The sequence below is a fragment of the Epinephelus lanceolatus genome, chromosome 17, assembly GCF_041903045.1.
Source record: "Epinephelus lanceolatus isolate andai-2023 chromosome 17, ASM4190304v1, whole genome shotgun sequence".
Classification (NCBI taxonomy): domain Eukaryota; kingdom Metazoa; phylum Chordata; class Actinopteri; order Perciformes; family Serranidae; genus Epinephelus; species Epinephelus lanceolatus.
In genome coordinates, this window is record NC_135750.1 from 33,065,588 (window position 1) to 33,078,722 (window position 13,135).

The 13,135-nt window shown below is 41.4% G+C and overlaps 3 protein-coding genes across 4 annotated transcripts in view; 2 read left to right on the plus strand and 1 right to left on the minus strand.

Annotated features, from left to right (window-relative positions):
• The first annotated feature begins 447 nt into the window (after positions 1-447).
• On the plus strand, positions 448-3,670 carry prop1 (PROP paired-like homeobox 1). Its single transcript, XM_033612836.2, has 3 exons — positions 448-660; positions 1,604-1,833; positions 3,299-3,670. The coding sequence occupies exons 1-3, from the start codon at positions 567-569 to the stop codon at positions 3,668-3,670; spliced, it is 696 nt and encodes a 231-aa protein (XP_033468727.2). The 5' UTR covers positions 448-566.
• A 1,032-nt stretch (positions 3,671-4,702) lies between these two features.
• Positions 4,703-13,135, plus strand: part of ttc7a (tetratricopeptide repeat domain 7A) — a 70,322-nt gene continuing 61,889 nt past the window's right edge. Inside the window, exon 1 of the mRNA XM_078160632.1 lies at positions 4,703-4,758. The gene's annotated coding sequence lies outside the window, so the exon portion shown is untranslated. The remainder of the gene's footprint in view (positions 4,759-13,135) is intronic.
• mcfd2 (multiple coagulation factor deficiency 2, ER cargo receptor complex subunit) lies at positions 5,376-12,213 on the minus strand. Of its 2 annotated transcripts, none has more exons than XM_033613136.2 (4): positions 12,088-12,213; positions 10,946-11,125; positions 10,659-10,818; positions 5,376-7,228 (listed from the first exon to the last, which is right to left on the minus strand). In XM_033613136.2, the coding sequence occupies exons 1-4, from the start codon at positions 12,102-12,104 to the stop codon at positions 7,097-7,099; spliced, it is 489 nt and encodes a 162-aa protein (XP_033469027.1). In that variant the 5' UTR covers positions 12,105-12,213; the 3' UTR covers positions 5,376-7,096. The 2 variants fall into 2 exon arrangements, with proteins under 2 accessions (XP_033469027.1, XP_033469028.1); XM_033613137.2 differs by having other exon boundaries at positions 10,946-11,122; positions 12,088-12,210.

The following is a 13,135-nucleotide window of genomic DNA, read 5'->3' on the forward strand; positions in this document are numbered from 1 at the left end:
GTATGAAATGCATGGTGAAGTTTGCAGCAGAGACTCAGATTCAGATTTCTTTATTGTCATTGTAAGTAATAGATAATGTAATAAATACTAATAAAATGAAATAGTAATACAAATAATAGATAAATGTCTCCATTCCACTCACATTTGTACATACACTTCATACACTCATTGCCAATATATGCAGTTAAAATGGGATAAAAATGCATGGATGTACATAAATTAAGTTACTGCACCTCATAAAGAAGAACTGTATTGTGTTTTAATGAGTTTGCCTCAGTTCTTCATCACCCGCCAATGTTTCATAAACTTGTCCAGACTAATGTATTTCTATGCATTTACTACCAGAATAGTCAAAAAGCAAAAAGTTTATGGTTTCTTCTCTTAGTGTCTTAAAAAGGCATTCTGCAAAATGAAGGAACGGTAGGAAGTGCCAACAAACCTCCCGACTGACGCAGACACTCACACAGGTAAAGGTAAATCAGGTGGGTGGGACATGGGGCACGACATATGTCTGTCGGTGGGTTCAGACGGTGCAGGTCGTCCCATCAGTGAGCAGACCTGAAGTGATGGCCCAGGTAAAGGTAGCAGGAGGCGCAGCAAGGAGCCACCAGGACTGTGCAGAGCTTTACTCTGACATGGCTACTGTTAGCTCCACCGCAGGTGAGTAAAGAAAAATACTGTATGTAAATGTGTATTAGTCTGTTTATTATCAGTCCATCATGTCATCCATGTTTTCACCTGCAGAAAAAGTAAATTTCTGGCAATTTTTGTTGCATGTTTCTTGAAAGTTATTTAAGTTACTTTTTGCAGGTGTTGTCTCATTCAACTAGTATGAAGTTATAGTGTTGCATGATGGTTTACAAGCTGTAAACATGGTTTTGTAGAGGACTGTAAACCATATTGAATTTATTTAACATCAAAACTGTTATATATGTCACTTTTGATACTGGCACAACATGTTGCCTCGTAGATGCTTTAAAATTAAGCTTTTAGCCTTACATAACATCCTATTGTTCTGTCCCTAATAGTTTATTAGTTAGCCAAGTTGCCAATTAGCAATGTAAAATGTTTACTTTGTTAACAGCATTCAAGTCCTTTAGTTTTGTCCTAAATAATCAAATTCAACCATATGGATATGTAACCAGGTTTGGTTAAAGTAACTAAGAGAATAAAAGTCTTTGTGAGACAGATTAGTTTACAATTTTAATACCTATCATCAAATCAGCCCTCTCTGTCTCTTCTCTTACTGCTCTTACCGATGTGAACAGACAAGGTCAACTCAGTACATCAATTTGTCAGATTAGTCACTTTGTGGTAATAATCTTGGTCAAATCCTCCAGTTTCTAGTATCTTTTTCTCACGAGCTCGTCTTTAGCAGCTAAAGCTCTGAGGCTCTCAGGTTGCCTGGTGGCAGTGGGAACCATAAAGTCAGCGTAATCCCTCTTTTTTGAGACAGTCATCGGTGAAATGCGTCCTTACAGGTCCTGGCCATTTTTTGTATCATGCCAAGTAATTCAAGAAACAGGAGCTGGAGATTTTTCTCTGTAAGAGTAAAAGTCTTTTCAGCATCTATGCAAACTCTTTTTCTCCCTCCTGAAAACAGATATAGGAGAGTCGGTGAGGAAAGGGTCATTGTGTGAGACCTCCATGGGTGTCAGCCTTGGCAGGCGGAGCAGGGCCTACCCTTCCCCAGCCAGGAGACGACACCGCACCACCTTCAGCCACAAGCAGCTGGAACAGCTGGAAGTGGCCTTTGGACAAAACCAGTATCCTGACATCTACTGCAGAGAAGAGCTGGCTCGTGTCACCAAGCTCAACGAAGCTCGCATACAGGTGGGATATAGCTCTCAAGTTACGAATGACAAGTTTCTGACAGCCATGAAGTTCAGCTGTGACTTTATTAAGTCACTCCTATGTTCAGAGGATATGAGACCAAAAAAATGAAAATCTCAGGTTTCAGTTTTGCTAATACTAAGTGCCAAACTTTGGAGCTGAAAAATGAAGCCAACACAGAAGTGCCAATATCTTCAGTTCCGCCAATTAGTCTTTGAGCAAGTTAAAAATGGCCAACTTTATAGTAGAAATAAACATGTTTAATTCAGTTTTTATTAAGACTAAAAATTGTGCATGTAGGGCGTGGCTGCTTTGAGGAATGAGTCATTACCAAGACAACACCATTGGTTAGGTAATGTAACCATGGTATAACCCCCAGATTCATAGGGAATAGTCGCAGCCGTAGCTGTTGCTATTTCAGTGCGTTTTCAGATCATGAAAGTTCATTGTAACGTTTTGGTTGCCTATGAAAAGTACCCTACATTGTGTTTTAATGGTTTTAGGTATGTTTTTTGCAAGCGAAATTTGCCTTAGCATTATCACTAACCAAGCTAGCAGCTAGCGTTAGGTTAGCTCTAGCCTCTCATCCAAATACTTTCAATTCTGGCTCCAAAAATCCAACATGGTGACAATCAAAATGCCAAACTCGAGTTTCCAAATGGGAGTCCACAAACCAGTGGCTGACGTCATGGTGGTTGCGTCCGTTATTAAAGTCTATGGATAACACCTGAAAGAAATACTCAACCACAAAGTGATCATTTGTAAATATATATCATTTGTTTTTCTCACATGCCTCCACAGTGAAAGGAGAATCCAAAAACTGAGAAAATTCTTGATGAATTGGAGTAAAAGAGGGCCATGTCTAATGTCAGCACAACAAAATCAAAACATCCGTTGACAAACTCTCATACAACTTGTGCAGTATGATGTAGCATGTGTTTGAACTCGGCTCATGCATGGACAGAGTTCAAACGTGGGCCCCCCTTTTACTCCAATTTACTAAGAATTTTCTGTTTTTTGGATTCTTCGTTCACCGTGGAGGCAAAGCAAAATTTTCTTCACAAATTCAACATAACATGGGGTGAGTAACAGATACACACATGGTCATGTTGTGGGTGAAGTTCCTCTTTAACCAAACTTGGTTGGACAGCAGTCAAAGTACAGTTTCCAAGAAAAAGAAATATGATATTGTGCGTTTTATTTTGAAATGTGAGTAGAATCAACATGACTTTATTGAAAACTCTGCAATAGTGCAATAGTTGGGTAAATTGTATTTAGTGATAAATTCATTTGGAGGTTAACTTTCCCTGAACACATGCCGAAGTGTTGTTTTTGCTTCAGTGGTAAAACAAATGCTTAATTGTTAACACTTTTAAATTGAATTATATTGACAGATGTTACTTGTACCAAGAGGTGCAGGCCAGCTAACCTTGGCTTTGTCTTTAATTTGTCCTTGTCTCAGCAGGTTTGGTTCCAGAACAGAAGAGCCAAACAGCGGAAGCAAGAGCGGGCTTCACACAAAGTTCTCCAAGTGGGTGTGTTGCCGGGCCACAGGGCGCTGCTGGGAGGCATGCATGTCCAGCCGCCCAGCATGGCTCGACAGTACTACACCCAACCTCTGGCTCACATCCCCCGCCTCCCCCCAATGTTGCCCTCTGGGGCATACTCCCACCACCCAGGCCCGGCGGCCCAGTGCCCCTGCCCCAGCATCCCACCCCAACCAGCCGCCCAGCGGCAGCATGAGGACTGGTACAGCCCGCTGAGGAGCAACATCACCTCGCCCATGTTCTCACTGGCCTCCATGCAGCCTCTGGAGCCGGCCTCGCACTGGAGCTGAGAAGTTACAGAGGCCAATTTAAACAGTCAAATATTACATGAAAATCATTTTTAATCTCTATTCAGCTGCAGAAAATTGAGTGATCGTGCACAGTCCTTTTCAGCTTGTTTTACATTCACACACTCTTATTCATTTAAGTAAAGTGTTGACTCATTTCATTTTTATTTGCCCAAATAGTCTGTCGTTTCAAATGCAAAAGGTCCACTTTTGTAATTAAAAAAACCTCAATAAGAAATTCAAGTTCTTGGATATGTAGAAAAGAATTGTGCACAAATTATATCAGTGATGAGGCTCCACAGACCGATGTGCTTTATGAATACCTGAGTACAGATTTGAAGCAGAAAACTGCTTGAATATCAGCACTCAAAGCTACAACACTGACAAAGACACACATTTATGTTACAAGTACAAATTCTGCCCCTGATTTTGGCTGTAAAAGTAACTTCACTGCCATACACAATGTAGGAACTTTGACTATTGTCTTTACCTCAATTTAAGGGAAAGTTAAAATGTTTTGTTTTTATCTGCTAAATGTGTGCACCATCTTGTGCGTGATGAGGGAAACACTGGTATTTTTCAACCTGGATCCAAATTTTTGCCATGCTTTTATATCTAAGTGACTTATAGAAACAACAATTAGCTACAGTGCTGTAGCCCACGGTGAAAAAGACTGCAATGTAACCACTTGGGGCAGGAGTACCCCTAAATTTACATCCATTAAAAGAGCTTGTTTTTGCCACTGATAGGCTCAAATTGTTCTTATGAGTGTCTGACAACATTACAGAAAGAACCTTACAGAGAAATTAAACATTTTTCTGTACCTTTAGCTTGTTCCAGTCTGTTTTGTGTCCAAGTCTCACTAAAGGAGAAATCTCCTGAACTCCTGCAGACTTTTTCATGTTGTAGGAATCAGCTACATATTCAGCCATGACACTGAAAGTCTTTTAGATACTGTAAGACTCTCTGTCTCTTACAACTTTCCCTCCTGTTTCTACTGTTTTCTTGCTGCAACACTTCCTCTGAGATTTCAGAACACGACTTCTCCTTTAGTGAGACTAGGAATCAAAACAGACAAGAACACACGAAAGGTATGGAAAAACTTTTCATTTCTCTCTGGTGTCCTTTCAGTAATGTTGTCAGACACTTGTAAAACTAATGAGCCTGTCAGTGGCAAAAACGAGCACTTTTAGTGAATGTAAATTGAAGGGGCGAACCTGCCCTAAGTGGTTACATTGCAGCCTGTTCTGCTACTACAGCTGCAGCACTCTCTCAGCACTCAATGCTGGACCAATTTCAAAAATGTTTGTTCCCACGAGTCACTAAGACACAAAAATACAGCAAAAAAGGATCCAGGCTGAAAAACCACCAGTTTCCCTGGTATTTCTACTATTTCTTTCTTGGTGCATCTAACAAATAAAGATTTAAGATTCCCAAAGCCTTTTTCACATGATTTCATGAATGCAACATTGTAGGACTCCACACAACAATCCATTAAAAAAGATATCACCAGGGCGTCGGTATTGTAGTGGATAGTGCCAGTGCCCCATGTACAGAGGTGATGCGTCGCTGCAGTGGTCGCAGGTTCGACTCTGGCTTGCGACCATCTCTGCATGTCAGCCCCCACTCTGTCCTATACAATAAAGGCAAAAAAGCCCAAAAAATAATCTTTAAAAAAGAAAAAGAAAAAAAGACATCACCAATAGGAGCCTGTAGATTACAGTTTTTATTATTTCACATTCCAGAGACAACACAGTTGCATCTGTTATGCTTTCAGTTTGTTTTTTTTTTAAAAATATAATTAACAACCTGAACTGATTGAAGAATCAATACTGAACGGCAGAAATATAGAATTCATCCACACTTGAGAAACAATCAAAGATGGATTCAACAAATGTTGAGACACTCACACACTCAGCCATGACATTTGATTCATATCTGTTTTAAAGGCAGCTAATGATTTGAAGCAAAAACATGTTGAGTTTGATGCTTCCTAACACTTTGACTGGAAACCTGTGAAGCATTTTAACAACTGCAGTGGCAGCAGCATCAACCAGTGTGCTTTGAGTTGAGATTATCCAGTGATAAAGAATCAGCAGCACAGCGCTGTGATACATACATACATTCATTCATTCTATGACATTAGATTTATGTCAAGTATCAGCTGGCTCACAGAATGTACAGTGACGATGATGGTGATTGGCTCATGTCATATCTTTATGACAATAACAGCAAATACAACCCCAGGAAGAGACATGTTGGGCTGATGAACCACTGCTGAATGGAGACTCTGCAGGCAACATACAATATAGTGCTCTACCTGCGACCTCATCAGTTCAGCATGGTTCTCTCCTCTCTACACACACACAGACACACACACATACACTACATCAGGCTACTGTACATCTGATTAAGTCAAGGCCACTTTCTAATGTCATGAGAACGACCCGTTTGTCCCATCCTCATCACAGACAGCGAATGAAATGGATTCACAGAAGGAATCATTTGGTCCACAACGTTGAGTGTCACACAACCACAGTGTGTTCATGTAAATGAGTGTGTGTCTGCTTGGGTCCAGTATGCACACTGTACAGAGTGAAACCAGTTTTAAATGGAAACTCGGGTCCAAAAAAGTGATGACATTCTGTTTAGATGCTATTGCGCTACCACAGTGAATTAAGTGTAGCACCGTCAAAAGAAGCACACACACTATTAGAGTGTTTAGACTGTACGTATAAAGGGCCAATTCACCCAAAACCTTCCAAAATTAGAAGTTGAAGATAGTCTGGGTTTTATTTGCCACAGTCTTCCAACACGTCTAAAAATGACACAGAGTAATGTCCAGGGGACTCTCAGGAGTTTGTATTGATAGTTGTATTAGTTCCCAGTGAAGGTATTGGGCTTTTACTGTGTACGCATTTTGGGAAAAGTGATCTCAGAGATCATTGAAACCTCACCAAACTGAATTAACAGTATACATGCATGGTAAGATATCATGAGGGGTTAGGTAATGGTGTTTGTCAGTGATATTGAGTGAACTGACCCTTTAAAAAAAAGGCATGATTTCAAGGAACCTACAAAAACAGAAGGTGCAGGTGTGTCACTGCAGCACAAGCATACACCAGAGTCCAACTAAAAAGACCCTTTTCTCGTCCTCCTTTTGTGTTGCTTATTAAATTACTGGTATAATCACTTTTGCTGCTACCAGCTTAGACATCACTTTAAAAAAACAATGTGTCACAAGCTTATTAAGTACAAAAATTTCCAGAACTTGGACATTAATCACCAATAACCCTGACTGATCGCCAGCAACGCTTAGACAATGGTTTCTAGACAGCTTGGTGGCTTCTCTTCTCTTCTCTGCAGATTCCTTGTTGTTGTTGTTGTTGTTGTTGTGGACATGAAGAATGCCAGCGCTCCACTGACATCTTACTCTAGTGATTTGGCAAACTCTGCATAATCTATATACCCGTCATTGTTTTTGTCATCATCCTTCAGAACATCGTCAATAAGAGTTATAAGGTCCTCCTCTTTCATTGGCGCGCTGTTCTCTCCTCTCTCCTGAGAAGGAAACAAGATAATAAAACAAAAATAGTTTGTATGTGTGACGACAATAAATACTGGTCATTACATACACTATTTATATGGCACATGAAGTAAGTTTGGTTTCTGTTTAGTTTTGCTTGATCCTCGCCCCTCTCTCTTTATATACTTTCCTCTTTCGCACTTATTTGGTAATGCGGTACTGTCACTTTGTGGCTTTGGGCTCTAGTTTCGCAGACCGGGCGCGGCGGAGGCGCAGCGCACCTGCGCTTCGCCAACTGGGTGTGGCCAGGCGGACTTTGTAAGTTTGGCACACTGTGCGCCTGGCGCAGCTACTCCTCTTTCCCACCTCCGTCCCTCCTACCGGCGCAAGTCGGAAAGAGGGAGGAGAGAAGGCGTGGAGTGGGTTTTACACACATCACACCAATCAAATGAGCCCCTCTCCTCACCCTTGTACCGCATTCGTTTGGCAATCCAGGCCGGTCATTCCTTGTCGGATTTATATGACCATATGACACGTCTGATCTGAATGCGTTTCATTGCAACAGTCCGGAAAACATGGCGACGCGCCATAAGTTTGTTTTTGTTTGCATGGTTGCTGAGCAACGGAGACTTTGCTGGTTGAAATGACTTTAGGCTACAACGGGCTTGCACAGACTTTTTTTCCAACACAAATCAACAGTGGAAATAGAAATGCCATTGCAAAGTACTTGTATGATTTTTACAACACAAGCGCTTAATTAAACAGCATATATGAGGACAAATTGAGGACAAATAACTTTGTTTACCATTCACAATGTGCGCAGCCATCTTCGTCGTGACGTCAATTCTACCGACTCGGTCTACCTGGACCTTGCCCGAGTTTGATGACGAGACCTCCGGGTAGAACGTGTGTTCTTTTGTACCTTTCCGGACCAGAAACCGTATCAATCCCGGTTCCGGCTACCAATAGAATGCAGCATTAAATGCGTCGCGCGAAGGCGTAATGAGAGTTTACTCAATTCGCCATGGCAGAAGAGAGCAGCAGCGTCAGACAGCCAAACTTCTCCCAGGAGGAAACTGATGTTTTGGTCCGGGAGGTCCAAGCTCGCAGTGTCTGAATATATGGAACTGCGAGCAGACCTCCACGGGCTGATGATGCAAAGGTAGCCTGGGAGGAGGTCACCACAATTGTAAATCAGTGTTGCGTTTCTCTTGTGCGCGCACGCTCTCTCTTTCTCTCTCACAGTCTCACTCTGTTTCTTTTCTTTTGACTTTTCTAAGATGACAGATGCTGAATATATACTCCCTATCTGATGCTGTGGCTGTTTGTGGTTGGCTGAGAGGGATGTGAACACATTAGTTTGCAGCTGTGTTAATCAGATCAGGTTGGGTTTCCATTACGTGTGCCAAACGTGCCAAATGGTGCCAATCCCCTTTGATCTGACATCAGATGTGACGGGACAGTCGATATAGAGATACATTTATGTGCTGATTGCAGATAGTTGCATTGAATAGTGTTTTTTTGGGTATTTATTGCATCGTTAATGTGCCTGATATTCTGGAAACCTGCCTGTGAGGTTTTGGTGACGTGTGCGCACTGTCCGCCAGTCAGCCAAACTCCGGCTTACACCGGCTGCGCTCCGCCTGCGCTGACAGTAGACCTGGTTTCAGCTGGCGAGCTTTTAGCGCACCTTCGGCGAAGCCTTTTGGCACAAAACTGTCACTGCGCCAAGCTGGATCTGTCGACACCTCCCCCTGCTGCGCCGCCACACCCATCTCAGCGCACCTCGGTCTGCCAAACTACCAAACTGAGCGCGCCTCGGGTTGCGCTGCTCAAAACTAGCTCTGCGCGGGGTTCGCCACCCTGCGCCACCTGCGCTGCGCCGGGAAACTAGAGCCCTTTGTGTTTGGTCTGACAAATCGAGAGCAAGACGTTGCACCTGAACCAAAACATACATGATTTGTGGACAAGCACCTGAACCACAGATGGACTGCATTTGGAATGTGCAACTCTACTGTATGTCATAACGTCATTCTACAGTGTCCGCACAGATGATGCCTGATGGGGGCACTTTTCCTCAGCAGGTGTGCAACAGTTTCCATCAACTCTAAGTGTAATATAATGTGTCATGCCTTAAAAAACTGCTAAATGCTGCTTAAAGGAGGAAACAGTCTGAAAGTAAGGTTCCTACTGCTTTAGTGCTTCATTTCAGTTTCCTTTAGCTTGAACAACACTCGGCCACTCTTAAAGAAATGAGTTTCTGCCATCACGGAGTTTTCGTTTGAGGTGAAAGAAAGGTGTTGGGAAGGCAAAAGGTGGAATTATTTAGAAAATGTGGATCCATCAATTATTGATAAGTATCTTGCTTCTGTATTCTGACATGTTTCTGACACAAGGGCTGCATTTCATTTGTTGTTCAACATGCCCTTGATGACCTCCCCTTCATTGGCACTGGCCCTTGGGAGAATCCCGCTAGCCATCTTAAGTGTCATTTCATTTGTGTGAAAAACTGAGGGGAACTTGGTGAGCTTAACTCTCAGAGGGCTGAAGAAGGGAGTAAAAAACAACTGTCACTCCAGCGTTGGTATCACCAACACTGCACTGCAGTTATATGTTTAATACAAGAAAAAATACATCCATGGTTAGGGGGCAGTAATGTATGTAAAACTCCTGTCGCACCACCAAGGACGGAGAAGATGAATAAATTGGAAATAAAACATTGAATAAAATGAATAAATTCACTATCTAACATGAGTTTAAATTTCAGTTTTTCTTATATATCGTATATAACTATATAGGCAAGCTTACATGTGTATAGGTTCACTGCCCATCAGAAGTTTCTTGAGGACATCTCATTGATAGCTGCATATTTTACTGGAAAAATGTCATATAACTGATTGCAGTTAATATTTACTTTTATTGTTGTACTGTTCAGTTTGTGAGATTTAGTTATTCCCAACATTATCTGTAAATGCATGAAAAAATAGCTGTTTTGCAAGATATCATAAAAATGTAGCAACATTAGATATGATAATCATGATACAGATCACAAACAGAGATTTGTAAATCAGAAACCGATGCAGCTAATTACCTAGTGCAGTTATTGCAATTATCCACAGAAGACGCCTTTGCCTTATTTAAATGAGTCTGCAAATACTCCCCTATACTTCCTACTACACTACTTCTGAGTGGTGATTGGAGGGGGCATTGGGGGATTTTAAAAAATAGTTTACAATAAAATAATCACTAAAATGTGTTTCCCAGAATAGTAAAAGCAGTGTGTGTGTGTGTGTGTGTGTGTGCAGTGTTCATTTTTACTAATAAGTACACAGTATACAAAGCTATAAACACACAGGCCGTCTTTACTCAATCCTTTAGCAGTTACTAAAATGGTTACTGGTATTTAAGTAAACACCTAGAAGAACAGAAACAAATATACACACACTTTCATATGTGTTTACTTACTTCTCTGTGTACATGTGTGATAGCTGTTGCGAGCTCCAGCCCATCCAGCAGGTTGTTGCCATCATAATCGTGCATCTTGAAATAGTGCAGCTGAAGCTCCTGAGGTGACATGTCTGTCTCTGGTTTGTCTATCACTCCCTCTAAATGCTCCATGATGTGGCTGGAAGACAAAAGATGATTGAAAAACCACAGAATGTTGCTACTGACTGAGTTCAAAGTTCACCATGCTGTGCAAATAAGTCCAGAACTGTGGCAGAGAGCATGGTGAATGTAGAGACATCACTCACTCTTTGTCCTGGACCATGTTTTTGTCCAGGCGACCGTGACCAGTTATATGAGCTCCACTCTCTACGCCCGCTGGTGGGGGCTGCTGTGGATCCACCTGAGAGTGGACACACAGCAGAAAGCAAGACAGGAGGAGGAGCAGTGCCCCCCACTGTTCACTACACCTGCTGCTCCTCATTCTGCTGGACACACAGACAAGACAGACAAACAGACAGAAAGTTAAGGACTCCTGGGCTGCATTTTAAGCACCCTCTTTTTAACACTAAATCAGTGGTTCTCAACCTTTTTCATGTCAGGGACCCTTTAATTGATACACATTACTTCATGGACCTCAATCTGAAAAGATTTGGGTTGTTTGATGTGATTGAATACTATAATTGTGAACTGCAGTTAAAGAGATAACTGTGGAAGAAGAAAAGTCCCTCTTTGACTCTTACTCACATTGAGCTCATGTCTAATGCAAACTAAGTTGTGAAAATAAACTATTCCTCATTTTTCCAGGGAACACTGGAACTCCATCAAGGACCCCTGGGGGTCGCTGGTTGAGAACCACTGCACTAAATATACATATTTGTTTCTACAACATTTTGTAATTCACATTTCCCGCACAATTTTCATTCACTTGTAACACTGATGTAATTAAATAATCTCTTTCAAAGGTTCTTAATTATAGCGTTCTTCTTGCTGTTTGCTCTTTAAACGTCATATTAGAGCTACATTAGTGAGCTGGCTCTATCTGATCACTGCGCCATATTGCCAACAGCGGAGAAACCAATCAGTAAAGTCATGACTGTAAATCAAAGTGTTGTCGATACTCAGCCATATGGGCACCTTGTCCACAGGTACCGTTAAAACATTGGCTATCTTAGTAAAAATACTGGCTGAATAGCGATATTAAACTGCTGTGAAAATATCACATAGAGCTACATACTGTGTGTACCACGAGGTTACAGAACTAACGTTATCTTAGTATGAGACCAAAGTTAACGGAAACACTAACGTTAGCAAAAGGCTGACAGTAATAACATCTGCTAGCATGGAGCTTTGTTTCAGGGCTGCGCTGAGAAACCGCGACCTGTTTAATGCAAAAACAATACGAGACGTTTAATAATATAATTATTTGAAAGGTCGTTTTAATACTTACCTGAAAATATTTTGCATCCTCGCTTGACACCGCAGACAGTTATGTTGTTTTCGTAGTTGGCTGGCAACAATGATCAGTCACAGCCTTTAAGGACCAAACGGCTTGCCGTAGCTCCACTTTGACACGACAGCTCATTATGATTGGTTAGAATTATCAAAGAGTATAAAATTAGAGCGAGATGATTCACTGCGGCAACGTCCATATTCGCTGAAATCTTGCGAGACAGACTACTTTGTTATTTTTCGCTGTCCACGACTTAATCAAAATTTTATTATAGTCCGTACATGTTCCAACATCATATTTAAGGTTGGAGTAAGATAATGATTCAACTTTAACACCTAGAAATGCTAATGCTAATAACTAAAATGGGATGGGTCCAACAAATCCCACACTTTCACCCAGGAGCCCGCTGTTCGCTTTGTGTGTGAATGTTGAGCCAAACCATGATGTTTTGTTTTTTAAACATTACCACTTGCTTTTGTTGCACAAGGAAGAAAACATAATGAGGTGTTTTACCCACATTGTAAGGTTATTTCGAAAAGACTGTGTGCATCCATCGAGCAGAAACTGTACATGTGTTCTGTGAAAACAGAAGTATATTTGAAACCAACACAATGCATGTAACAAGCATCAATCCATATGGCATTCTGCATTGTCAACAACAGATGCAGGAAGATACCCAGCCCTTCATATGTAGCCTAGATGTGACAGTCTACAGACAAAGTGGCAATATTTGACAAGTTGGGATGATATAGGAAAGGGAAATTGGGGTTGCAAAAAAGAAAAGAAAGAGAGGAAAGGGAAAGAAAGCAAACTGACTACATAAAAAAAAGAAAATCAAAAGGTATGCTATGTGAGACATGGATCAAGAGAGAAAGAGTAGGGGGCCCCCAGACACTGCTTATGCATGGGGCCCAGAAATTTGTGCAACACCCCTGGTGAAATTAGTTTATGAAGTCTCTTAAGTAAATTAGCAATAACTTTCACAACGTTTAGATTATTTGACAAAATATTCGCACTGTCACGTTGTAATTTATGCGCACTTTAC